This window comes from Mixophyes fleayi, chromosome 3, assembly GCF_038048845.1.
Source record: "Mixophyes fleayi isolate aMixFle1 chromosome 3, aMixFle1.hap1, whole genome shotgun sequence".
Lineage (NCBI taxonomy): Eukaryota > Metazoa > Chordata > Amphibia > Anura > Limnodynastidae > Mixophyes > Mixophyes fleayi.
This window is the reverse complement of record NC_134404.1, coordinates 2,337,138-2,364,821: the sequence shown is the minus strand read 5'-3', so window position 1 is coordinate 2,364,821 and position 27,684 is coordinate 2,337,138. Positions and strand designations below refer to the sequence as shown.

The window sequence follows — 27,684 nt, the reverse complement described above, 5'->3', positions numbered from 1 at the left end:
AAAAAAAGTCCAGTAACCAGGACTGGGAGGATGTGATGAGAGTGGAAGAGAGATGCAGATTTTCTGCACAATGGAGGTGTCGAGTTGGGAGATATTTGAGACAAGTGAGGAGATGTATGTTGGTGAAGTTTGTTGATGGCCTTGTATTTTAGTAGAAGAATTTTATATTGGATTGGATAGGCAACCAATGTAGAGACAAACAGAGTGATTCAGCAAAGTTATGGCGATTCTCAAGGTAAATCAGTCTGGCCGCTGCGTGCAAAATAGATCGTAGGGGTTTGAGTCTGTTCAATGGCTCAGCTGTTTGTTTGATGATATTTGATGTCATACTTTTTTTATCCGATATGAAATTTACCCCTCTGATTTTCTGCATTGCCATGGGGTGACTTTGTCAATCTATCTGCTAATTCTTCTGTGAAGGGCCAATCAGTGATAAGTAGCGGTTCCAACATGTTATGTCTACAAAGGAATCTGGGGAGAGTTACAGGGCTGGAAATGAAGAAATGTACGTAACAGGACCCAAGTGTGAAACACCATTTATCAGAGGACTCTGAAAGGCAATATCATATTTATATATTACCTGATGAGTCCTGTTGTAGGTGTTGTGTTATACCCATTTGTCTTTGCTTTGTCACTATTCAGGACTTAGCTAGTTGGACAATCTTCCTTATTTGTGTCATATCATGGGGTATTGTATCTGGTGTATTTTGGGTTGAATTATTTTTCAATTAATTTTAATGAATGATGTTTATACCTAAACTATGCAATAAAATCAGTTTTGTGGTGGAGGAAATCAATAGTTATTGTTCTTAACAATTTGATGGATAAATCTCCCACATAGATATTGTTATATTACTTTATTTTCTTTTCCTTTTCATTTATTGTAAAAACTTCAGTACCAGTTACTAATCTTCAGTTGTAGGATTTCCAAAGACTTGTATTTCACAGAAGTTGAGAAAGCCTCTTCTTCCACGGATAATAACATTCACGTAGCGGCCCTTCATATGGTAACACACGAAGGTTTGAGAAGCTCCGGTTGGTAAGGATGTAATCTGCGCACACCTGCATAGGAAATGGAAAATGAGTTCACAGTGTAAATTATTAGAAGCATTGTATGGTCTTTTGTGAAACTTAATTCTATTATTATTATTTATTTATTTATAAGGATGCACAGATTCGGTAGCGCCGGATATAGAAGCAAGTAACAAATAGAGGAGATAAGAGATATAGGTAGCACAGGTGAGTGTGAGTCCCCATAGCATTACTCACACTCATCTGTGCTAGTATGTATTATCCCATCTGTTTCTTGCTTCTGTATCCGGCTCTACGGAATCTGTGGATCCTTATAAATAAATAAATAATAAAAATAATAATAATAGAATTATGTTCCATGAAAGACCGTGCAATGAATTTAAGTTACTGCTGAAGAAGACAATTGTTTATTCTAAAACTAAAATGCTAAATCATCTTTTTTAAAAAAAATGCTGTGGATAGAAAAATGAATTATGACTGTCACAGGGCATATAAATCACTCACAGACCCTTCCCTATTATCTTATACAATTTTCACTTACTTCAATGATAAACATAAAAGAAAATCGAGTTGTTAAAATATTTCTAAATGTTACAATTGGATCCAATGTTATTTACAATTCCTAAAATAATCTATAAAAAAGAGCATATTAGCTCCAAGCATGCAACAAAGTGATTCCTGAATGTCTTCAAAGTTGTTTACTTAAAAGTGACTAAAAGGACAAGTTTTATAAAACAGAACATTAAATAAAATAACTTAAGTTAACTTAATTTTAAGGAAAAAAAACGACAACGTTTTACTGAAAAAATGTCAGGTACCGTCCCCGCATCGCGTCCATAGAGTGGGGACAGCCGCCTGTTGTTTCTGGCCGGGAAAGCCCTGTTGCTAAGCAACAGGGATGCTGCTTCCCCAGCCCTCTGAGTGCACTCAGGAGCGTGCACAGTAGCGCGTTCTGTTGCTTGGCACTGGAACTCTAGTTTTGGATCCCCGTTGGCGATCAATGACGTCACTGAGCATGGGCCTATCCCATTACTGGCACCTCTATTTAACCGACTCTGGCACCATTAGGGTGCCAAATTATCAGGACTTTCCCTGCCTCCTGAGTTCCATGTGCTACCTATCTGCTATTGACCTCCAGTTTGACCCTGCTTATACCCTGACTATTCTCCTGAATCCTGATTTGGTTTGCTTGCTTCCCTGGTTTGGCGTCAGCTCATTACCGAATTGTCTGATCGGCTTGACCCGAATTGTCCTGACCAACCTCACCACTACTACACTGGTAACTGTACTGAAGAACCGCGACTTGCGCACCCTTTGCAGCGAAGTCTAAACCTCCTTTGCATGTGTCCCTGGTGATTACCATGAGTGCATTACATTCTGTGCCTCCTTGTTCAATAGGGCCATAACAGTTAGTAGCTCCATCCTATTCGTTATCCTGACACAACATAAATATAATTTGCAAGTGAATGTTATTGGATCTTATCTACCAACAATTCTCTCCAGATAAATTGCTGTATTAGTGGCAATTTACTGAAATAACCTTTGTGACGTCTGTGTGTATAATTGTGTCATCACCTTGGATTGTCATTTCCATGGTTTGCCAATGAATTCCCAATAAGAATTTCTGCTCCATTCAGCCGTTCTCCACAGCAGTCACCTCTGTTTGTGATTTTTATATGGTGAATCTTGTGGGACCTCAGTAAATCCACCCTCCACCAGGGAGAGAGCTCATAACCTGAGTGAAAACACGATCCATGATTATAATTGGAATCCTGGTTTCCATCTATTGCATTCGCAGCCAGGGACAAATATCCTGAATCCGCTTGCATATATATAGATGACTGTGTCGCACGGCCTCCAAGGGCAACATTTCCACCTGCTATGAAATGATAAGAAGGGAGAAAAACACATTGAAGTTTGGAATTTGATGGTGAATTGTATCAAACAATGAAGTGTGTGTGTGTGTGTGTGTGTGTGTGTGTGTGTGTGTGTGTGTGTGTGTGTGTGTGTGTGTGTGTGTGTGTGTGTGAATCTAGACTGTAAGATCCAACAGGGCAGGGGCTGATGTGAATGAAAAATATTCTCTGTACAGTGCTGCAGAATTGTGGTGCTGTATAAATAAATGGTTATAATGGACTTAATCTAGTCCTATAAAACTGCAATTATGTCTTTGTGATTTAAATCATAGTATTAGCTTGTTGCAGTTCAGAGGAACTTTCTATCCAGCCATGGGTTAAAACTTGAAAGGGGATACTAACTTATTTTATCTCTTTGATTATTTCTAAAACTCTTCTGTTCTTCCCATTAAGTTTTTATAAATAGAGAGTTCCAGACACATAGTAACAGATGAGTACCCATTACTAATTTATGGCACAGGTCGTAAAAGCTCAAGCTTTTGGAAACTCTCTAAGGTTATATCAATATCAATAAGATCCAAAACCAGACCCCTCACATTCTTCATTGTTCTCTGATATATCTGGACATCTCAAGTTAGTGACAGGAAGCTAGACAGCTGGGATTAGATTGAATAAAGTGAAATAAGGAGACAGGAAAAAGTTATATTTTCTCAAATATCATACTTACAAGAGTACAAGAATCATCCCTGGTATGTAAATGAAGGGAAATTTAAGACCTGTTGCGTGGAGGTAAAATCATCTTTGTAGGACATAGGTAAGCTGTTAGGACAGTGTAATCTGACTTGAACAGTGTTTGAATAGTGGTCAATAACAACTAATTTGCATTCACACAGACATTCTAGTTCTGACATCACAGTGGAAGGGGGGCTGGTGGCACCTGAAGCATGTTTAAAATGACCTGTAAATCTTACAGTTTTGTTCACTTTTGGGAGTCAATTTCCTATTGAGAAGTGTTCCATTGAATTCCTGCTCTCCCAGTAAGCAGGAAACGGATCATCTTGAGTTTACCATTTTCTGTTGTATATAGCTTTTTATTTTACAAGAAACTATTGTATTATATATCTATATGTCATTTTGTTAATTGTTTTTCTTAAGAAGCATTGTGGATTTCATATTAAATTACACTTAATAAGATCAGGTCTCTGATTCATCAAGTCAGGTATCAGACAATTTTGATCATATCATATGCAAAATCACTCGCATGCCCAGAACTGGGACATAGGCCAGTAAATGCAGCCCTGTCCGCACTGTTTTTGAAAACAGCGGACACTTACTAAAGCTTATGATTTTGGGGAGTGAACGGGGTGGTGAAGGGGTGTTTTGCCATAGTCAAAGACCTTTGTCTTTCCCGAACTATTCCCCTGTCTCCTAATTCTGTTTGATGTTACCTGAAGCCTGCTGACCATTTAGTTATTTGCTAGTCATTTACCTACTGTGCTACACCTGTAGCACTCTGCCCACCCTGTTAAGGGAAAGTTTTGAGACCCATGACCTGGTTACTATTAGTCAAATTCTGTAGCATCTTACACACAACTTACACTTAGTGGGACATGGTAGACTGTAAAGTTCTTTTGTCTATGTATGTATGTATATTAAATTCAATATTATGAACATTAATATATTATTTTTACCCAAAGTATGCAATAAGATAAATGTTGTGGTCTAAACTGGAATATTTATTGATTTTTGTAGTTTGATGAATGGAGCCCTATGACAGCAAATCTCCCAGTATCATTTCTATGCAATATTATATTATTGTCATTAATCAGTTAATATGATTTTCATAACAGGCAGAATAATTACCCTCAGATGTAGGAATTCCAAAGACCTGTAATTCACAGAAGTGGAGATGTTCTTGTCTCCCCCGTATAATGACGTTCACGTACTGGCCCACCATGTCATGGCACTGGAAGGTCTCAGAAGCTCCGGTTGGGATAGATGTAATCCGCGCACACCTGCATAGGAAATGGAAAATTACTACAACTGTAAATGATTCATAGGTCGGTTTATGGAACCTAATTGTGACAATTGTGTTATTTGAAACTAAAATAATGCATCATCTATATAAAACACTGGTCTGATATAACACGATTGTATCTAATTACCTAATACATCAGCTTTAGACAATTCTCAATTATTTTATACTGTGGCCGTGTCCTCCGTGTACTGTCAGCATGTTTACACAAAGGACCGTCTACGCAGCACCAGGAAGGGTTAATGTCCATCACTACTATGTCCAAGGGGTTAAATCCTGGCACTGTGCACTGAGGTCAAAATGTGCTTAAAAATAAATGTACAAATATAGAACGTTCTTTCTAAATGTGGTTTCAGAATGTATTTCATAAAAATGTATTTCACCTTGACCTGGTGGCCCAGTGAGGATCGGGGCTCCTCTTACACCACCGCTTAGGTTTCCATACATGGTAACCAGAGCGATGTTGTTCTCCATCCTTGTTGGTCCAGTGGAGGCTGCAGAAGCTGCCCCTGTATCAAACAGCGGCATGTAGCACTGTAGTCCCAGCCGGCAGCCGCAGTACATTGCCACTGGGTGAGACGCTTAAAAATTCCTGATGGGGACACCATTAAAAGTAAAGGGCACTACAAGTAATCATGTGCATGCTGACACTTGTAGTGCCACAAGTATGCACTTTATTGGTGTCCCCATCAGGAAATTTGAAGTGTTGTCCTATCATAAAAATATAAATATTACCCTACTGGTGATGGAATAGTAAGCCACTGTATTAAAACAAAACACATACACATTTATTCTAGAATTACATTTTGGCCACTAATTTATTCTTAAAATAAATTGTCCTTGTATGATAATTCACAAGCATTTTTGCCCCAAACTAAAAACTTGGTTTATTGAAACTTCCATTGTGCCCCCTGTTATATTAACATTGTCCTGCAGTGTAACTGTGGTGAGTTTGCTATTCTCACCTATAGAAAGCAGCGTGTTGTATCTGGTAAAATTGAAGTGAATATAATTGGATCTTATCTACAAACAATTCTATCCTGATAAATGGCTTTATTAGTGAGAATTTACAGATATAACTATTGTGACATCTGTGTGTATAATGTGTCATCACCTTGGATTGTCATTTCCATAATTTGCCAATGAGTTCCCAATAAGAATTTCTGCTCCATCCAGTCGTTCTCCACAGCAGTCCCCTCTGTTTGTGATTGTTATATGGTGAATCTTGTGGGACCTCAGTAAATCCACCCTCCACCAGGGAGAGAAATCATTATTTGTTTGACAACACGATCCATGATTATATGTGGAATCCTGGTTTCCATCGATTGCGTTCACAGCCAGAGCCAAATATCCCAAATCAATAGAAACAGATGACTGTGTCGCACGGCCTCCAAGGGCAACATTTTTAAATGCTATGAAAAGATATAAAGAGTAAAACACAATGTTTTGATATTAGACAGTGTATTTTACTACATAATAAAGCAGTATAAGATTACAATGATAATGTACAGTGCGTCAGGTAATTAGGTTAGTAACGCGTGTGGTGTAATTGTATATCTTGTTGTATGGGTGCAAAGCTTGTGTCTGTGGAAAGTCTGGATATAAATGTAGCACCCCATTTCCTGTAGATCAGCAGGGTGTCTATGTAAAGTGTGTGACCTGTGGTGTGTCCTTTACTTCTACTCTCAGTTAGCTCAGTGCCTCCACCTTGGTCTGAGTGCAGTGGGCTCTTGGTTGAGTAGAGTTCTTGACAAGCATCACCAGAGTGAGACCAAGGAACCCTCCGCCCCCCTACTAAGAAAACCACAGACACACACAGAGACAGCAATAGGCAAATTGGTCTTTGAAAGCCACGCCGGCACTTTTACTGATTGGGCGCGTGTTCTGAAAGGATTTCCATGTCTAATTAGACTTTATAAATGCCAAAATAGAATATCTCTTATATAAACTGTATTTTAAAAAAATCCCTTTAAAACAGATGAAATATAGTGAGTGTACAAGGATACAATGCAATACCTTTACCCTTTCTTACCCTAGCTAAGAGGCACCTCTACCTTAAATGCTTACTTGCAATTATTCTCCAAATGTAATAATGTCTAACAATATTACATTCTAAACTCAACACATATCCACTAACTTAACAAGTCACACATCAATACCTGCATATTTACAATGAAATGTAGTTAAGTGGTCTTAAATTAATGACAAGCAAATGTCTCCCCACTTATCCAAGACCCTGGGGAAGAAAAGGCTCCAGAATAAAGTAGCTGGTGTCAGTGTCCCTTAGCTTTGTCAAACATAAATCTCTTTTAATGGTGACACTCTGTAGTATCCCTCACTTTTCTAATAAGCACAATCTCTATTCTGTCTTTATCCCAGAGGAATATAACTTAAAGGAGTTTGGCGTGCACACACTTTCCTCCTTGTCTCGTCCTATTACACAGGCCCAGTCCTGCAGTGAGTTATCTCTCCCCTGTACTTCACTGTAGCGAATGTCACTTGTCTGACGTAAATGTTGTTGTTTAGTGCAGATGTTCACAATATATCTCAGCCTCTGATCCCTATCACTACCCTTGATAGTTTTTCACAGTTCTTCAAAGGGGTGTACAAATTATCTTCAGGATTCTCCACCAAGTCCCTATATACCTAATAACAGCAGAGGTCCTAGGACTGAGCCTTGTGGTACTCCAACTGATAAAGGAAGCGGAGCAGAGGTGGATCCAGAGAAATTAACACTGAAAGAGCAATTAGATAAGTAGGATGAGAACCAGGATAGGACAGTGCCTTCAAGACCTAGAGATTGTACCATCAGTATGAGGAGAGAGTGGTCAATAGGAGAGAGTAATGGCCTTCAGTTTTTGCTGTGATCAAATCATTGACAACTTTGGTCAGCGCAGTCTCTGTGGAGTGTTGAGAGCGAAAGCCTGACTGAAAGCCTTTCTGCAAGAAAGTGTGTGATATGAGTTGATGTGAGTTGCCAGTTGATATTCCTGTGGTTGTGAGGAGGCTTAGAAGAGTTTGACACTGGGGAGGATAAAGAACTGGGGGTGAGCGAGTAGCTAATAAGCTGATGATCCGAGAGGGGAAGGAATGTTAAGGAAATCAGAAACTGAGCATAGTCTAAAGAAAACAAGATCAAGACAGTGGCCATCCTGATGAGTAGCGGATTCAATCCACTGGGAGAGGTCAAGTGAGGAGGTTAGAGAGAGTAGTTTGGAAGCAGCATTGGAACGTGGATTAGCAATAGTCATGTTGAAATCACCCATGATGATGGTGGGGATGTCAGAGGATAAGAAGTGAGGGAGCCACGCAGAGAAGTGTTCAAGAAATTGTTGGTGTGGACCAGGGGGGCGATAGATGACAGCAACACGCATAGAGAATGGGTTAAATATCCTAACAGTATGAACCTCAAAAGATGTGAACGTGAGTGATGGGACATTTGGTAGAACTGTGAACGTGCACTGTGGGGAGAGAAGTAGCCCAACCCCACCACCTTGTCTGCCTTCAGCTCTGGGTGTGGGTGAGATGGAGGCCACCATGTGAAAGGGATGCAGGTGAGGCAGTGTCTGATTGCGTGAGCCATGTTTCTGTTATTGCTAGAAGGTTGAGGATTTTTGAGAGGAAGAGATCATGAATGGTTTGTTACAAACAGAGCGTGCATTCCAAAGGGCACATTTAAAGGACTTTGGAAGAGAGGGGAGACAGGTGATGTGTTTGAGTTTTGCCAGATTTCTGTAGTGTTCAGATATATGTGTGTGGGAGAATTGAGGGGGGCCTGGATTAGGTGATATATCACCAGCTAATAGAAACAGGGAGGAAGAAAGGTAGGAAAGATGATTGTAAGATGTGTGGCCTTTTAGTTTCTAGTAACAGGGTGAGGCTGTTAAAGTTATTGAATATAAATAGGAAAAGAGTTCATGAGTGTTCACTAGAGGTGAGTGAAGTAATGAAGGGGCAATGTGTACAGAGATGTGTGTTGCAGGATGGGTGAGGGATGATATAGTCCTAAATATAATGCCGTGAACGGAGAGGAAGAAAAATAATTGAAATGCTGAGTTATTGCAGAGTCATGAGAGAGGAGAGGGGTTCAAACTCAGTTTCATTTCTTCCTACTTGTGATGGCAGACAAAGCCTTGAGTAGAATTAAAAGTGTAAAGATAAGATAGAGGACTGAAATAGCTATAACATGGGTAGGGAGTGGCTGAACAAGTAGTACAGCAGGCTGACTAAACAGAGGGGATGTTGCAGGGAAAATAAACTGACAGATAAAACAAACTTTCATGAGCTGAATAGAAAATAAGATCAGAGTCCAAAACAGTTTTCTTGTGGTGTGAAGCTTGTAGCCAGGGAAAGATGGAAACATCAGGGGTAGATTCAGGAAAATACTGACTGTTGTTCTTGTGTAGCTGTGGTAATAGACAGAATGAATGTTCTTCTCCTATTTCCTCCTGTTTAACTCTGAATTATGGTTTTTAAATGTTTTTACACTTGGAACTATACACTTAGAGCTATACACACTAACTATGCAGCCATTCTACAATACAATCAAATCAAACATTTCTTATGAAAATTAAATTTACCTCAACTTTCCCAAGCTCAACTAGCGTCCCTTAATACTGAAGTCACTACAGAGAAATTGAAGCTCACAATAAAATCTCTGAACAACTCTTTGGCCCCGGCCACAAATGGATTCCCAGCCGTTTACTATAAAAAGTTTCTCTGTCCTAAGACATCTCTCCTCCTAAATATTTTCAATTCTATCCTTCAAGGCAAAATGTTTGATGGGGCCACCACCAGAGCAGACACAGCGGTCATTCCCAAAGAGGGATAAGACACACTCCAATGCTCCAATTACCAACCCATGTTACGCCTTAATGTAGATTTCAAGATCTTTGCAAAACAATTAGTGAATACACTAGCTTTGGTCATACCGCCCTTGGTACACCCAGACCAAGTTTGGTTCATACATAACTGCCAAGCTGGAGATAACACCCACAAGGTAATAGATCTAATCCATGCAGTCAACAAAACTTCGGCCTCCGCTCTGGTTCTGACCCTCAATGTTGAGAAGGCATTTGATTGTGGCCCTTCATGCGTTAAACCCTTTCAGAGATGAGTTTCACCAGCCCATTCCTTAGAGGTATCTCAGCACTTTATAATAACCTCACAGTGTCTATCCTTGCAAACGGTTGCATATCACCCTCTCTTCATGTAAAGAATGGCACCAGTCAGATGATATCTTAAAAAATTAAAGTATTTGGTGTACAAATAACAAAAGGTTTTCATCAGTTCTACCTGGCAAATTATCTCCACATCTTATCTAATGTTAGAAGTAGCCTAGTAAACTCAATTCATTTATTTGAACATTAAGAAGATAAAGATGAATGTTCTCTCCAGACTTTTATATATTTTTTCCTATTTATATTTTCTACCTGTATATGTTACCCCTCAAACCTTTCAATCCCTACAAACCTATAACCTTAATTTTTATCTGGGTAGATAATTCCCTAAAATCCACGTAAAATTTTTCCAAAGACCCTCCCAAGGTGGCGGACTGTTCGTCACAAATTTCAAAAGGTGCTACCAAGCAGCTCAGCACACACAGTATGTCCAATGGAATATGGCTCCTAATGGAAAAACATGGGTATATAAACTGATACCAGCAAACTATTCTTACTATTATCCCTTTATGGCTGTACCCCTGACATCCAAAAGTAGCAGATACCCAACCAGTGGTGGCTCTTTCATTGTCAATCTGGGATCAAGTAAACAGCGATCCACTGCTAAATAAACAGACCACTCAAGATAATCTCCTGCCATTACCTATAGCATTGAGGAATCTTCTCGGTGTTCAATATAACAGTGGCCTAGATGTGCAGGAGGTGACCCTTATTGGGTATCTGGACCTCAGTACAGTGCAGGCCCCTCTCTCATACAGTCATCATTAATACAGAGAAGTAAGCACTAGGAGAAACTGCAACCTGATTCTGTTACTCAGGCCTCAAAGACCTCTGGGTAAGCACAACCCCAAGTCATACAACACTAGTGAGAAAACCAGTTCTCTGGATGCAGATTCTGCCAAGTACAATATTCATTAAGCCTTTCATAAAGTATAGAGCAAAAGTTAACCCGTGCATGATACTCATGCATTCTAGTCAAATTAAGCTACTTAAGGTGTTAAAAAGGTTCTTGTCATGCATTTGGGCCATAGCCCAGGCCTCAACCACCAACCACTACCCACTGTCACCCCCGGCAACCACCAACCACTCCCAACTGTCACTTCTCCTTCAAGAAATATATATATATATTTTTTTAAATCTTTATAAACACTTTTAACAATTAACAAATTAAATTAACAAATTAAAAACATCTTAGTATACCAAATTTCAGCCCTTTCTGAATTTTTTTTCCACACACACTAAGAATTTAGTAGGCCAGTGTATAACTCCGCCCAGCAGGTGGCGTTGCAGCTTGGTTTTATTTTTTCCACACACACACACAGACAGACTAACACACGCCACTAAGCATTTATATTATAGATTCTGTGTATAATAAACTGTTAAGCCTATTTTACGGTCTATTCCCTTATATTCCATTTCATTAGACTGTGATATAGTATTTAAACAAAACAATCAGTTATTAAGATCCTCAAATTGTCTAAAAGCCCCAGGAAGATGTGTTGTACCCAAAGACTCCTTCCAGGTTTCATCGGACACAACTATCTGAGAGCAGCCTGTGTAATAAAGCCTGTTTTTTTCCAGATAACAGCACAAATGCTTGTAAGAGTAATGTCAACTGGAGCTAACAAAAATGCTCTTTCCCAGGGATAGAAGTCATATAACACCTTGTGTAACTTTCTTAAGCAACTCATTATGCACTAGAGAACATATTCAGACATTCTTAGCTACAGTCTCTTAACAACAGTCACCTGAAGATGATGGTGTTTCTTATTTCAGAGAGATAAAGGAGGCCCCAATAGCAGCTGAACTCAGACCAGTTTTAAAGTAGTTTAAGCTCTAAAAAGAAGATAATTGATTCTGGGGCCTAGCAATCCGCTCACCCATATTTTGTAGTCCCACCTCCCAGGACAAAATACCTGTCCTTGGGGCTCTTCATTGGAGCTCCTTAACAGAGGCTCATTGCCTGTCTCTTGGGCAAGCAGAATACTTTATACTACAGCACCAATCAAATGATCCACAAAGGAATGATAACAGCCGGATTCCATCATTCTTCTATATTAGCCACAGAGACTCTCCACATACTACACACAGTGCTAACTGCCTATCTACACAAACTGGTACGGACCCCGACAATCTGAACACTTACCTTGTCCACTCACCTCAGACCACCCCTTGAGATATCCTTGTCTCCAACACAACAAAATGGTCTCCTGCATATATGTTGCAGCGATCTGCTTCCACATGGCTCCATCAGCATCAGGCCCACCACTAATTGACAGGATTCCCCGACCTACTTCACCAGCTGAACACCACTAGGATACTGTCTCCAGGCACTCTCCTACCTGGTACAAGCACTTGCAAGAAAGTAATAATTATTCAACTTAATAATAATCCAACTCTACCTCAGGGGGACTCGTACTCCAGTTATTGACTGACTTACCACGTGAAGCTGTACCAACTTGGGCTCAGCAATGAATAACTGTTATCACTCAAAATACACTAATCTAAGTGGAAAACCTCTCCTGTCTTTTATGCAGGGTACCCTCCTATTTCTTCACTGATCCCACACTAGGTCAATTTGGGAATTTTATAAATATTTATTCTCTTTTACACAAGTTTACCAAAGTTTACAAACAAAATTCACTGCTTAAATGATAGGAGACACACTGTCAAATCTTTCCAGGAGAGGGCTCCAAATAAGTATAAAAGATTCACTGCCCATGTAAAAGCACCTGGATCTAATTTGTCTCTAGTGTCAGTGTCTACTAATTTATTAATATTGTCTAATGATCTCATCAACTGTTGGTATTACTGACCACCCAAACTCCCCCTCAATGTGACCGCACAACTCTCCTCTGCTTCAAACCACCAATCTGAGTCCTACTACCCTGGGAGCACCTCCCTTGTCCAGTAATTTCTTTACACATTTACCAGTCACACTATATAATCACCCTCACTACCATATCATCTAGCAGATACTCTACATATTCATCTCTCCTGGAGAGGAAGAACAAAATACCCTACATAGAAGTGTGAACCTCATATATATATATATATATATATATATATATATATATATATATAAGAGCCATGACTGCCTTGGATGCCTGCTGTTTATACGAACTCTGGCTAATTGTGAAGTGATACAAGGAGCATTCTCTACAAAGATAATGAAACACTGATAATCTCTTTTCTGTATCTGACAATGTAAGCTAAAATCTTTCATCATTTGTGATGAACCCCTCTTTAAGCCTTATGCCAGCCAGCATCACTTATCTTACATCTGCATCATTGAATTCATTGGAGAAAATCCTCATTAAATCTCAATCTTAAACAACAAAATCTTCATCCACTATCTCACTAGAAGACTGCCCAAGCTTACAATCTAAAGACTCTGATCAAACCATCTCTGACAAACTGCAGATCCACTGAACCTACTAAAAGTGCAAAAATGAAACCAGCATATATTGTTCTGTTTCTTGGTCCATAAGTCGATGGATCACTAGGCGGCATCAAAGTATCTCTAGATTCATTAGTTATACAATTCAATCACTACATTAGTCGCCTTATTGAATCTGAACAGAGAATCTCATGAATATTAACTCCACACAACTAAATGTACCATAGAGTCACCATCAAAATGACTCAATTCTTATGCCAACATAATTAAAGACCTAGAAATCAACAGTAGATGTAATAACCTAAGAATTATAGGCATGAAAGAGTCCATCAAGGAGCATTCATTGACTTCCCTCCTTAGCACTTGGCTTCCCCAACAACTAACAATTGATACCAAAGGTAACCCATTGGCCACTGAAAGGTCACACAGATGGACGCAGACAAACCACAAGATTCTAACCAACCTAGACCAGTGATCATGAGAATTCTAAACTCCGCCAATAAAACCAAAGTACTTGATTATTATAGGATGAATTCAAATCTCAGTTACCAAGGTGAAAACTATACATTTTAAAGTTTTTTTTCCAATATAGTCGCCACTGAACTCAGAGAATTTAGTCCCATCTGCAAATAACTATTTGATAACAAAATCAAATTTATACTATTGTATCCAACTAAACTAAGAATTCTTCAAGATGGAAAAGTTACCATCTTCGATAACCTGTTAGAGCCAAGAAATACATTGAGCAAAAAATTGTTCCACATTAGAGGGGATTGTTAATACCTTATCTATTCCACTCTATCCTTAAATACAAACAGCCCAATAATGGCATCAATTTATTTGTTTTGACTGTTTAAATTATATTTCAACTTCACTCCGCTTGCTTGGTCAGAGTGGAGCGCTATCAGGACACTTCATTCATGAAATATCGCACTAATGATTGGACGTGGATAATACCACTATTACCAAACAACAAAGTATTCCCAGGATATTAAAGCTATACTAAATTATCTTAATATTATCTCTTGGAAAGTAGAAGAACTAAATCATCCAGTCAAACATAAAGAGAGTGATCTCCCACCTTATAAGACAGACCACATATTGTATTTTTACAAGAAACAATAGAAGACAAATATACCTTATATGATTCCTGGAGATGACATTATCTCTCACCCCCTTATATTAACAAAAAACGAGGAACTGCAATTTTAATTAATAAATCACTCACATATTCTATTGATAAGCAGTTTCTTGACCCAGAAGACACATTTATCCTATCAGATATATCCATCATATTTACACTACTTAACCTGTATGTTTCCAACCAACGTAACCATTATATTTTCACAGATATCTGTCAAAACATTCCAGAATGGGGAGGACAAAGCTTCATAACTGGAGGGGACTTCAGTTCAGTCAGTGATCCATCCATGGATAAATCAGAGGTCAGTAAGCCTAGACCCATCACCTCACCTAATAACATATCTCTCCTCACAACACACTTGGAGGTAAATGTATCAAGCTGCAGGTTTGTAGCAGTAGAGATGTTGCCTACAGCAACCAATCAGATTCTAGCTGTCATTTCATAGAATGTAGCAAATAAATGATAACCAGAATCTGACTGGTTGCTATAGGCAACATCTCCACTTTTTCAAACCCACAGTTTAATAAATTTATCCCTTAGACTCAGTAGACCCATCGCGTCTTCACCACCCTATACAGAGGGACTGCATCTTTTATTCACATCCGCATCCTACCCAGTAGCGGACTGACCATCTATTAGCTTCAACGCATCTATTTTACAAGGTAAAGAACACCTCTATCAAATATATTATCATTTCAGATCATGGTCCAATCCTCATAACACATAAATACTGTGCAAAAAATGGAGACTTCAGGATATCTGTATCTGTCTGAAACATTTAAGCATTTTCTCCAAAGCAGACAACATAACAATGCTGATGACAATATTGAACACACAAATGATACAACATTATTTTGGGGCCCCCAAAAGCAGTCGTGTTGGATTGTATGTCTGTCTCTGCCGGCGGCTGCCAGACCTCACAGGGAGATTAACACACACAAATAACCAGCTAAAGTGGTGACAATTGTTTAAGGAGAATCTTCCACCTTCAGTGTTATTTCTACAGAGGAGGAACAGTGTTTGCAGTGAAAAGTATCCGTTAGAGCAAAAGTCTTTTGACGCCGGCTGCTGCTCAGAATCATTGAGCAGTTTAAAGATTTAAAAACCAACAAACACTGAAACATACAATTAAAGAGAATCATTTTACCTTCAGTGATCTCTTAAAAAGACTCTATTGCTTCACGAACTGAACTGGGTGATATTACTACCTCTTCATTTCAAAGAAATTGAGTCTGAATATTTCTGCATTCTTTTATTATTGTTATTATTATTATTGTTATTATTATTATTATTGTTATTGTTATTATGATTATTTTAAGTATTATTATTTGTATTATAATTATTATTGTTATTATTATTATTATTATTATTATTATTATTATTATTATTAATAGTTCACTGTGTATGTCCCCTTCCCTACACCAACCTTTATTAGCTTATCTACTTAACTAAAATAAACTCACAGAGACATGTATAAGTTGGCTGAAAAATGGAGGTCATAGTTTATTAATTTAAATAACCTTTTGGTGGCGGAGAAAGGACACTGCGTGACAGCTACCAAGCTGATGCAAACATTTCCCTTTCCCAATCCTGTAATATCTCCAGGATCCAGACCTTTCTCCCCTTGGATGTAAATAAACTCTCATCCACTCACTGGTTATCTCTGGCATTGATTACTATAACCTTCTCTCTGGCTCCTTTCTCCCATCTCTCCCCAATTCAATCCTCCCTCTACACTGTCGCATGACTTTTTTTCCTCTCTTGCTGATCTACCTCTATCCCCCCCTCTGTACTAGACTGGCCCCTGTCTCCTTACCCTCACCGACACAGCCCTCAGTCACTCCTCCTACCCGACATGTACAACCTCATTACTAGACACACTCCCTGCCGCCCACTCTGCTGTCAGTGACCATCATGTCCCCCCTCTACTAGACTGGCCCCATGTCTCCTTACCCTCACCGACACAGCCCTCAGTCACTCCTCCTACCCGACATGTACAACCTCATTACTAGACACACTCCCTGCCGCCCACTCTGCTGTCAGTGACCATCATGTCCCCCCCTCTACTAGACTGGCCCCTGTCTCCTTACCCTCACCGACACAGCCCTCAGTCACTCCTCCTGCCCGACATGTACAACCTTATTACTAGACACACTCCCTGCCGCCCACTCTGCTCTGTCAGTGACCATCATGTCCCCCCTCTACTAGACTGGCCCCTGTCTCCTTACCCTCACCGACACAGCCCTCAGTCACTCCTCCTGCCCGACATGTACAACCTCATTACTAGACACACTCCCTGCCGCCCACTCTGCTCTGTCAGTGACCATCATGTCCCCCCCTCTACTAGACTGGCCCCTGTCTCCTTACCCTCACCGACACAGCCCTCAGTCACTCCTCCTGCCCGACATGTACAACCTTATTACTAGACACACTCCCTGCCGCCCACTCTGCTCTGTCAGTGACCATCATGTCCCCCCTCTACTAGACTGGCCCCTGTCTCCTTACCCTCACCGACACAGCCCTCAGTCACTCCTCCCGCCGGACATGTACAACCTCATTACTAGACACACTCCCTGCCGCCCACTCTGCTCTGTCAGTGACCATCATGTCCCCCCTCTACTAGACTGGCCCCTGTCTCCTTACCCTCACCGACACAGCCCTTAGTCACTCCTCCTGCCCTACATGTACAACCTCATTACTAGACACACTCCCTGCCGCCCACTCTGCTCTGTCAGTGACCATCATGTCCTCCCTCTACTAGACTGGCCCCTGTCTCCTTACCCTCACCGACACAGCCCTCAGTCACTCCTCCTGCCCGACATGTACAACCTCATTACTAGACACACTCCCTGCCGCCCACTCTGCTCTGTCAGTGACCATCATGTCCTCAGTCATTACCTCTTCCCACTCCCACCTTCAGGATATCTCCCACACTGTTCCCAATCTTTGGTTCTCTTTGACGGGGGAGGATAAGAAGGCATTGGCGGCGGCTTGTGATAAGTCAGGTATGGGGGAGGAGAAGTACCGATCTTTCTCCATGGCCAATTAGACCATCCATCAGTCTCCAAGCCTTCACATGTGCCCTTAAAACTCATCTTTACATTAAAGACTTCCAGCCATCTCCTAACTCTCCCACCTCCGCATCACCCACCACTCAGTATCATCCTCCCTGTGTCCGCCCATCCCCTCTAAAAGCTCTCACAAGCAGGACCCTCTGTCCTAGTGTTGTCCTTATGTAATTATGTAATTTTGTGGGTTTAATGAAATAATTTTGTAAATTTGCTATATGTCTTTATTTAATTTGACCACTTTTGTACTTTTTTATTTTGTTATTTTGCTATATAACGCCTTAGGTACAACACTGCAGAGAACTTATGGTGCCTTATAAATAAAAGATAAGTATAATTACCTATATCACTAAATCACAGTATATATATATAATACAAATAGCACTATACAAAGTATAACACTTGTTAGGTTACATGGTTTGAGATCCTGATTAATAGTCTCACATTAATTTTGCAAGTTATCTGACATATATAGTAAATAAACTTACAGTTACATTGTTCATTAACAGAAGGACGTGCTCCTATGTAATCTGCAAAGAAATAACAAACATTAAGTTGTTCAGGAGTGAAATCAATATCTCAAAACCTCTGTCAGCAAGTTCAATGAATTGCAAAATATTGTAAAAACTGTTTACTAAATGCTGAAAAGTAGACAGAATGAGCAGAAAAATATTCCTTAATATTAAAATGAGTTGAGATCGGATTGTAGTCCTCAGTTTTATCATTATTTTTCTCTCCTTTTTTTAGAATGCGTGACTTGTAACATGTAAGATAAGGCCGTGCTCAATGCAAATGTGTTTTATTTTCCTTCAGCATCATCTATTTATATAACGCCACTGATTCCGCAGCGCTGTACAGAGAACACACTCACATCAGTCCCTCTCCCATTGGGGCTTACAGTTCCCTAAAATGCATAGCGGGGAAGTTTTCCCCAAATAACACACACTGTGACATAACCTTTTACCAAACCAAATAAAGACACGGACACCAAATTAAAGTTGGAATGAATGACGGTATTTATTAATCTTTAAACTAATAGGACTGTAAGGCGGACGAGAGCAGGGCAGTCAGGAACGCAAAACCAATAAAGGTGGAAAGGTCAGACCATAGTACCACCAACCCAGGATCATACCTTATCTATTGGCCGGTGATAAGATCAAGTCCAACGGCAAGACTACGCCCCACATTAACTCCGCCAGTATAAACCATACAAAACTGGCCCATTGGTCCTCCTCACATACGGACCAACCATAGTATGACACCATAACCACAGAGGGGTAGTGACCTATGACAAGATCACCCGAGCACCATATGCACAGTTACCAACTGCACTGCTCTCCTACTCTAACCAACTAACAACTACAACTCCAATGTTGCCCATGAACTTGCAGGGAGGGCGGGAGGAATCCGGAAGCAGGAAGAACTATATCCTGTCTGCACTGACTTATAACTGTGTATAAGTCCCAACCCCTTCCTGCTCCCATTGGCTGAAATTCCAGGAATCCACAGATAATAGGTTCTTTGGCAAATCACTCACCCGCATGATTTAAACTGCGTTTAGTCTAATGTACACACTTCTCTAACACATACACAGAGACACAGACTAGGGTCAATTCTGATAGCAGCCAATTAACCTACTAGTATGTTTTTGGAGTGTTGGATGGAACCGGAGCACCCAGAGGAAACCCACGCAAACACGGGGAGAACATACAAACTCCACACAGCTAAGGGCACGGTCGGGAATTAAACTCATGAGGCAGAAGTCCTGACCACTGAGCCACCTTGCTGCTTATAAGTGTCTAGATTTAGTGTGATTTAGTTGTCATGGTAACACAATGGCACTATTGTGAGATTTACACTTCTATAACGACTACCATGAAGACATTTATCAATAATAATCTAAGTGGTTTTGTATCTGAACAGGTCACTACACAACGACCCAATCAGCATGGACAGTTTGATCAACACTGAAGAGAAGATGGATTATGGATTAACGCTACTTAGGGACACTGATTACATTGTAATATTTACCCTGATTTTCCTCTAATATTATACATGTTACATTGATGGAAACGATTACTATGGAGCTTACTCACCTCCCTCAATGTGTGTATCAGCAGTACAGGACACTATCCACAGGAGGGCGATAGTGAGTAGAAAGTACATTCTGTAGATGAAATAAGCCAGAAGCTGTAACTAGACAGTAAAGTCATTTCATTCCATATAAATTCTCTTGACATAGTTGTTGTGTAATTTATATTTCCTAATTATCAGAGTCCCTTTCTCTGTCACACAGACAGGTTACATGTAGAATGCTGCACACTGAGGGGTATATACTGAGGGCAATATGACACAAGCAGGGTGTATGTCACTCTCTTACCCCATCTGCCCCTACTACCAACAATGTGTGTGACGGGGGATAAGCTTCTCCTGACACAGTGACTTCCATTCTGGGCCACCATTAGGACAGAGTAAGACATCCGCAGCATCACAATCACTTGGAGATCCGGATAAGTTATAACGTTTTTACCCACTGTGTAAATAAAGATGTGTTTGAGGACAAGTGAGGCCTTATGGGACGAACGCACTTAAAGGGCGACAGGGTTTGTAATAAACCAAACACTAACCTGAAGGATTGAAATTTGGGTGGGGTCCGACCAATGGTAGATCCAGGGGGAGGGACCTTGATGTAGATAGTTGGCTGCACTTCCTGGAATGTCCATTCCACAACACGAGATGAAGAGGGAGACCCTGGAGCAGAGAATCGGATAAGTACCTCCTTTTTCTGTTGAAATTCTTCCTTTTATTGCCTTTCGCTGTAATTCTGTTTTCCTACTGTCTCCTTTTCTCTTGCCTTTCCCCCTTCATCCTTGCCCTCCCTCCTGGCTGTTCCTGGCTCTCCCTCTCCCTCATTTATCTCTCCTCCGCTCCTACCCTCTCCTTTTCTTTGTTCCCCATACCGCTGTTTGTCCTTCCCTATCCCTCCCCTCCTCAGCCTTCCTCCGCCATGCCCCGTCCCAGGCGTATTACCTCCCGTCCTGCCCGCCTCAGATCTCTCTCCCCTGCTGGTTCCTCCCGCCATCTTGCTTCCATGCAGCCTTCCCCAGTTCCCCTGAACCTTAGTGCCCGTCCCGCGGCTCTCCCGGCTCCGGCATCCACCTCCTCTGTCCGCCCATCGGCGGAACGCCATCCCAGGTCCTCTGCAGGTCGCAGGGGTCGGGTAGCGGCCCCTCGTTCAGCTGCCGGGTCGCGCATGCGCAGAACCAGGGCGCAATCGCGCCTGGCCGCGGCAGCCTCTATTAGTGCAGCAGGAGGGGGGAGGGTGGAAATGGTGGGCAGAACCAATCCCCACGAGCCCGCGGGCCTCAATGTGTGGCAGGGTGATAGCCTGCATGGGCGCAGCACAGCGGGCTTTGGGGGTAGTTTACTTACCAGCCATGAATCAGTCACACATAGTGACCCATCCTTCATCCAGTGTCCCATTACTCCCCCTGTGTCGTCCCGCGGTGTGTCATAACTTATTCACAACTCCCCGGCCCTTCACCAGTTGCACTTCCCACCAAGCCCCTTTTTGCCCCACAGCGGGCGGGGCTCTGCATGGGGGTCTCAGAACATTTCAGATTCCCGGGCAACTAGGGGTGGGTATAGCCAGCCCCTGACTCCTGGCAGGCCCGCTACACGAGTCAGTCAGGAGCGGGGTTTCACTGGGGCGGACGCGTCGGACAGGTTACTGCACACACTTTCACTGGCAGGGAATTGCCCGTACGGCACCCCGTAACCCATTTTAGCCTATCTCCACCGGGGAGGGGTTTATGGCCGGTGCATAGGGAATTTGTGCGGGATACTTCCCCTAGTGGTCCAGTTGGGGTACGTAACCCAGGCGGGGACGGGTTTATTTTCGATTACCACCATGTCAGCTCGGCTCAATTGCCCCTCAGGCCCTCCCCTCACCATGACACTACCCGCTCTAGTAGCCACAGGGTGGGTTTCCCACGGTACTGCAGCCCTTCCACGTCACGGCGGGAGGAGGTAGGGGGGTTCCCCAGTTCGGCCCCCTATTCTGCCCCAACACATGAATACGGCGGCGAGAGACTTGGCTCAGCGTGGCGGCGCTTAGACTATTTACCCAGACCGCAACTCACTGCTCCTATTTCTATTTCAGAAAGAGCTAATAGTGGATCAACGGTCGATTTTGGTGAACGTGTCGGGTCAGAGTCACGTGATCGGAGGGCGTCCAGAGGTGGCGAGGATTTTGCATCAGGGACTTCAGGGGGCCTGGTTGTGCCTGCAAGGGAGGCTGTATCGTCTACCAGAGCCGGGAATCCTGTTATCAGCGGTGAGTCTAGTTCCGCTACTACACATAAAACACAGTTGCTGGGGTCCCCGGTTCTATTCACCAGCAGCGGGTCATCTGACTCCGAGGATAGGCCTAGAAAAATGATTAAATTGTTAGAGACTCAGTTGCTAGGAGATCGCAGTAAGCAGACTAATCGGGTAGGAGACACCGAACAAACAGTAGCCCGCAGTGAGCTAGGGCAGGTCGAAATGTTGGAAATTACGCATGGGATCAGGCCTAGCGTGAGGGATAGGATTAGACGAGGGAAGTACGTGGACATGTACGCACTGACGGGGGAGGATAAGAAGGCATTGGCGGCGGCTTGTGATAAGTCAGGTATGGGGGAGGAGAAGTACCGATCTTTCTCCAGATGGGTGAATGCCTTCTGCATTTTTGCGACAATATATCTTGAAAGTAGGCCCAGCGAACAAGCGGAAGTATGGCGTTACATGCACCTGATTAGCGGGATGTATGTGAAAGACGGTCCACGAATTTGGAGGGCATACGACGAGCTTTTTAGAAAGCGTATGAGCGGACGCAAGAGATTACCTTTAGGGTCGAAGGACATAGACACCTGGCTAGAATTGATGAGGCCGGGTAACCAGACGGTGGAGGGCGGCTTAGGTAGGCGGTTTCAAGGGCCGGGGAGGGCGCAAGGATCCCTCCCCACCAAGGGACGGTGCTATGATTTTAATGCAGGCGCCTGCCAGCGAGGGTCATCCTGCAGATTCAAACACAACTGCTCATCATGTGGCGGACAACATCCAGCCTCTGAATGTGCAAAGGCCCGAGGAAGCGGGGTAGGGGAAGAAGCGCAAGTTCAGCTCTGCAGAGTCAAGGGTCCATCGCCAATTAATTTGGCTGAGCTGGACAAATGGCTCGCGTGGTATGAGGATAGAGATACCGCTTCCCTCCTGCACGACGGTTTTCACCTCGACTTTAGACTCCCAGTGCAGGGCAACATTTCTACGGCAGCGCCGGTTAATTTGAAGTCAGCGCTCGCTCTACCAGAGGTGCTTGACGAAAAAATAGGGAAGGAGGTTGTTTTGGGTCGCATGATTGGCCCATTTCAACTTCCTCCCATCCCCAACCTGATTTTGTCCCTGGTAGGGGTTGTTCCCAAGAAGGCGGCGGGGAAATTCAGACTAATACAACACTTGTCGTACCCCGCCGGCCAATCCGTTAATGACGCGATAGACGCCACGCTGAGCTCAGTTAGTTACCAGTCGTTTGAGGCCGCGCTAGCTTTGGTGCAGGAATGCGGTAGGGGTGCCCTGTTAGCTAAAATTGATATCGAGTCGGCTTTCAGGTTACTGCCCCTTCATCCGGAGTCGTTTCAGTACATGGGTTTTAATATCAATCTGTTTACGGATGCCTCCGGAGCATGCGGCTTTGGGGCTTACCTGGATGGGCACTGGTGTGCTGACAGCTGGCCGGATGAGTGTTATAGGCTGGGGATTACAAAGAATTTGTTGGTCTTGGAGCTGTTCCCTATTGTGGTAGCAATTGAACTGTGGGCGCCTGCTTTGCAGGGGAAACACATTGTTTTTTGGTGCGACAATTTGGTGGTGATCCAGTCGATCAACAAACAGAGTGCTTCAGCGCGTCATGCCATATCCCTCCTTCGTCACCTAGTATTGCGCTGTCTTCAGCATGATATCTCATTTAGGGCTAGACATGTTCCGGGGGTTCAGAATAGGTTGGCCGATGCGTTGTCTCGCTTCCAATGGAGCAGGTTCCGCAGTCTGGCTCCCCAGGTGGGCAGTGTTGGTATTCCATGTCCCTCTTGTGTTTGGCAGATCATCAAGCCGGCATAAGAGGGCTCGTGGAGCAAGCAGTAGCTCCCTCCACCCTGAGAACATACCAGTCGGCATGGAGACGGTGGTCACTGTACAGCAAGCAAAAAGATCAGCCTGAGGCAGGTCAGCGTGACGCTATTTTAGCCTTCATGTGGGATAGGTACTCCAATGGGGAATCTAGAGCCGCTATGGCATCTACCTTTGCGGGGATATCGTTCATGGCTGGGCTGCAAGGTCTCCCGGATGTCACCAAGGGATTTATGATCAGTAAGGCCCTAAAGGGGTGGGGTAGGACAAGACCTTCACACGTCGATGCACGCTTGCCAATCACCACTAACATTCTGGACAAGTTGATTGGGAACCTGGTTTTAGTCGCAGTTGACGATTACGAAAGGCTTTTATTTAGCACTGCTTTCTCCATGGCCTTTTTTGGAGCTTTTCGTGTTTCTGAACTGGTGGCTAGGTCCAGGGGGCATCAAGAGTCCGGTTTGAGGGCAGAGTACGTTATCCTTTGCGAGGGTGCTGTGTCCTGTAAATTAATTAGATCTAAGACTGATCAGTGTGGCAGGGGATCGTGGGTGCAGTTAAATAAGCAGCCAAATAGTAATATATGTCCGGTCACTTTAGTGTCACAGTTGATGAATAGGAGGCCTCAGGCCTGCTTGTTTTTATGTCATTACAACGGTATGCCACTGACGAAATACCAATTCGCGGCCATTTTGAGGCGGACCCTGCAATCCCTAAATCTGGAAAGCGCAATGTACGGAACGCATTCGTTTAGGATTGGTGCGGCTACATCTGCGGCCATGGCCGGATCCTCTACTGAGGCCATAAAAGCCATAAGCCGTTGGAAATCCACAGCTTATAAATCCTATGTCAGGATTGACAGTGTTGATGTTTGATGTTGTGTTTCGCTAACTATAATGTTGCCTTCACAGTTTTTCTTTTTCTCCTTTTCATCCTTTCCTGTGTTCTCCCACCCACTCCACTCTCCTACCCCATCCCATCTTCTCCCTCCATTTGGTGGGCTACACTGGGCTTTTCCGCTCGTCGCTTTGGAGCGGGGGCGCGAAGGGATTTTCACCCGGGTTTCCCTGGGCGTAAGTCCTGATTAGTGGTGTGCTGCCGGGGTTTTTCCGGGTGTTGTTTACCTTCGCCTGGGTGGCCTGCTCCCCGTATGTGTCTTTTTTACCCTTCTCCTCCCCTGTGGATGGTTATTTCATCATTCTATCCTTCTGGTGCTTTATGCTATGCCTGACCTGTCTTCCTAATAAGGTGGTATGTTTTCTAACACTGTTTTTCTGCTTCCAGGTGAGAGTGCTCCAACTAAGAAGGTGTGGATCATCGGCCATTCCTTTGTTTTCTGGGCCGCTGGCCATCCCAGGTCTAAGGTTATCCCGAATCACGAGGGCATAGTGATAAGATGGTGGGGCAAACGAGGTCTACGATGGGCCGAGCTTATACCTTGGTTAGAGAAGCTTATTGAACAACAGGGCCTGCCAAATGTTCTGATAGTACATGCGGGTGGTAATGACTTGGGAAAAGGAAAGTCACTTGATCTTATCATTGAGATTCGGGAAGACCTTAGGCGTATTCATGAGGCGTGGCCAGACATCGTTATTGGTTGGTCAGCATTAATTCCCTGGCCTGCATGGAGAACGAATATCCCCTTACAAAAGATGACAGTTATGGTCAGAAAACTTAATAGCGCCATTCGGAAGGTCATACGGTCCTTGGGGGGTTTGATTATAGATCATCTGGGTTTGGGGGTAGAGTCACCCCAATTTTTTAGGCGGGATGGCGTGCACCTAACGGAGGAAGGTATGGGGTTTTTTGTAGAGAGGATTTGCGGAGGAGTTGCGTCGTGTTTTGTTTAGTTGGTGGCGGGCTGCGGCGTCTGTGGGGCGCAGCGGGGTAGGAAGGCACTGCGTTCAGCGGCTGATTTGTGGGCGCACAGGTAGTTGGTCATAGGTCACTGTTCCCTAGGAGGCACCAGTAACTCCTTTTTGGTCCTTCGGTGAGGAGGGTCCCTGTCCGGCTCGGTGAGGGAGGGCAGAGTGAGTTTTAAAGGGGCAGTCACTCTGACGCCAACTCAGCGCCAGTTTTTGATGGGATTTGTTCCCCTGTGTTGTGGACGTACGGCGGTTTGCGCCAGTCCACTGGTGATATAGTGTTACCAGCTTGAGAGCTGTTTCGCAGGGCTCTTTCTCCGCCAACATAGGTTTAGTTAATTTAAAATACTAATAAAAGTTCTGGCAATTTTTAATAACTTATCCAAGTCTCCGTGTCTTTATTTGCATGCAAATATTTAGAATGTTAAGGGTTATGTGAGGTTTATGGGCACATACACAGTGAGCCCTTTAAGGTCTTACACATGAATTACTGCTTTGTATCCCTGTTTATCTGTAGGAATGATGATGACCTGAAGTGATTCTACTCCATCCAGAGAGCACTAACCGTAGTGTGCTGAGAAGTCACAGGTTTATTATAATATCCACAGTCATTTATCTTATCCTTATTCTGAGGATACTGCACAACTAGTGTCTCCTCCCGCTCCCTATAGCTGCAAATCACAACCTGACAGGAAGACAATTCCGATTATATTCATATTATATTATATATTATATTATACTCTCACAACTTTATACTTTGGAAGAAACAAACAAACTGGTAAATCTACTGTTTTTAAAATGTCAAAAATTATAAAATCTCCACTATGCTTCTGAGTTCACAATAAAATCTCAATTTACTAGATGCAGAATATATATAATTATCCGAAAAAATACTTGTTGCCTTAATTAGTGTATCAGATATTTAAATAATGTCAGTCTGGATATTCTACACCCACAATGCTCTACAATTAGCAGTATGATAATGTCCATACTTACCTGGCTGTATCTGGTTCTCCGTTCTTGTGTCCTAGAGGGTCTCACAAGTGATCTGTAATGTACAAGGGCACAATGTCATTCATTGCCCCCACCTATACCAGTCACTGATGATGAGGAATTATGGGCAGCTAAATGATCACACTGGCGTTACCCTCACAGTCATACCCTGGGTCATTGACAGTGGTAAGTAAACAGTAATGTTTCACATACAGATTAAATATTAACACATTGCTCAAGGTAAATACATTGGGCCCGATTCATTAAAACACATATTCTGAGCTCAGTGTGTAGAACTAAACGCACATATTAAAGGTTTGTGTGCTCATCAAATCATGGATCACAATATACGTTGCTCTAATGCATTGGGGTCAGAGGTGCACTGTGCTCTACACAGGACACTGCAGGATACATCCAATACCTATGTGGAATATAAATGTGCATAAAAACATACAGAATATAAATCAATAAATAAATGGCACCTGGTAATAATATGGGCATTAGTGATTAAAGAGTTTAAAAAAAATGTTTTATATTATATATTTTTCCCATTAAAAACATTTATCAGGATGATATTAATGTCTGCTGACCATGAAATACATTGTTACAGTTGCTCCTGAATGTAGACACATGTTATACATATGATACTGACATCAGTACTGATCAGGACTTAGACTAACCCTGTAACTGGAGCAAGAGATATGGCAGAAAAACAAGTAACTTTGAGACACGCAGAGCTTGGTTTGGATGTGGCTACGTGTGTTAGACTTTGGTACGCCCTTACTGTAAATTAGCTACAGGAAAACGTTCCTTCACCGTCCAGTTTACTCCTCCAAAACGTAGGCTATGTTAAGTTTCCTTTACATACAAACATGCAGCGGACAGGGCTGCACTTATTGTCGTTTGTGGGGTTGTGAGCATGCGCAGTTTGATTAAGCATATGATACAC

At 42.6% G+C, this 27,684-nt stretch overlaps 1 protein-coding gene across 3 annotated transcripts; it reads right to left on the bottom strand.

Moving 5' to 3' along the window:
- Positions 1-842: 842 nt before the first annotated feature.
- Positions 843-26,879, bottom strand: LOC142143300 (uncharacterized). Of its 3 annotated transcripts, XM_075201027.1 has the most exons (8): positions 26,739-26,878; positions 20,343-20,466; positions 19,812-19,882; positions 18,204-18,245; positions 6,038-6,335; positions 4,752-4,903; positions 2,608-2,911; positions 843-1,062 (listed from the first exon to the last, which is right to left on the bottom strand). In XM_075201027.1, the coding sequence occupies exons 3-8, from the start codon at positions 19,879-19,881 to the stop codon at positions 906-908; spliced, it is 1,023 nt and encodes a 340-aa protein (XP_075057128.1). In that variant the 5' UTR covers position 19,882; positions 20,343-20,466; positions 26,739-26,878; the 3' UTR covers positions 843-905. The 3 variants fall into 3 exon arrangements, with proteins under 3 accessions (XP_075057128.1, XP_075057129.1, XP_075057127.1); XM_075201028.1 differs by lacking the exon at positions 20,343-20,466 and having other exon boundaries at positions 2,608-2,908; positions 26,739-26,879; XM_075201026.1 differs by lacking the exon at positions 20,343-20,466.
- Between the last annotated feature and the right edge of the window lie 805 nt (positions 26,880-27,684).

What these genes read in the sequence shown, in the direction of transcription:
- LOC142143300 (XM_075201027.1), bottom strand. Translation starts at nt 19,881, where the DNA reads ATGTACTTTCTACTCACTATCGCCCTCCTGTGGATAGTGTCCTGTACT. An exon ending in TGTTAATGAACAATGTAACT is followed by an intron (nt 6,336 to 18,203) that starts GTAAGTTTATTT and finishes ATCTTTTCATAG; the next exon opens with CATTTAAAAATGTTGCCCTT. An exon ending in CATGGAAATGACAATCCAAG is followed by an intron (nt 1,063 to 2,607) that starts GTGATGACACAA and finishes TTTCCTATGCAG; the next exon opens with GTGTGCGCAGATTACATCCT.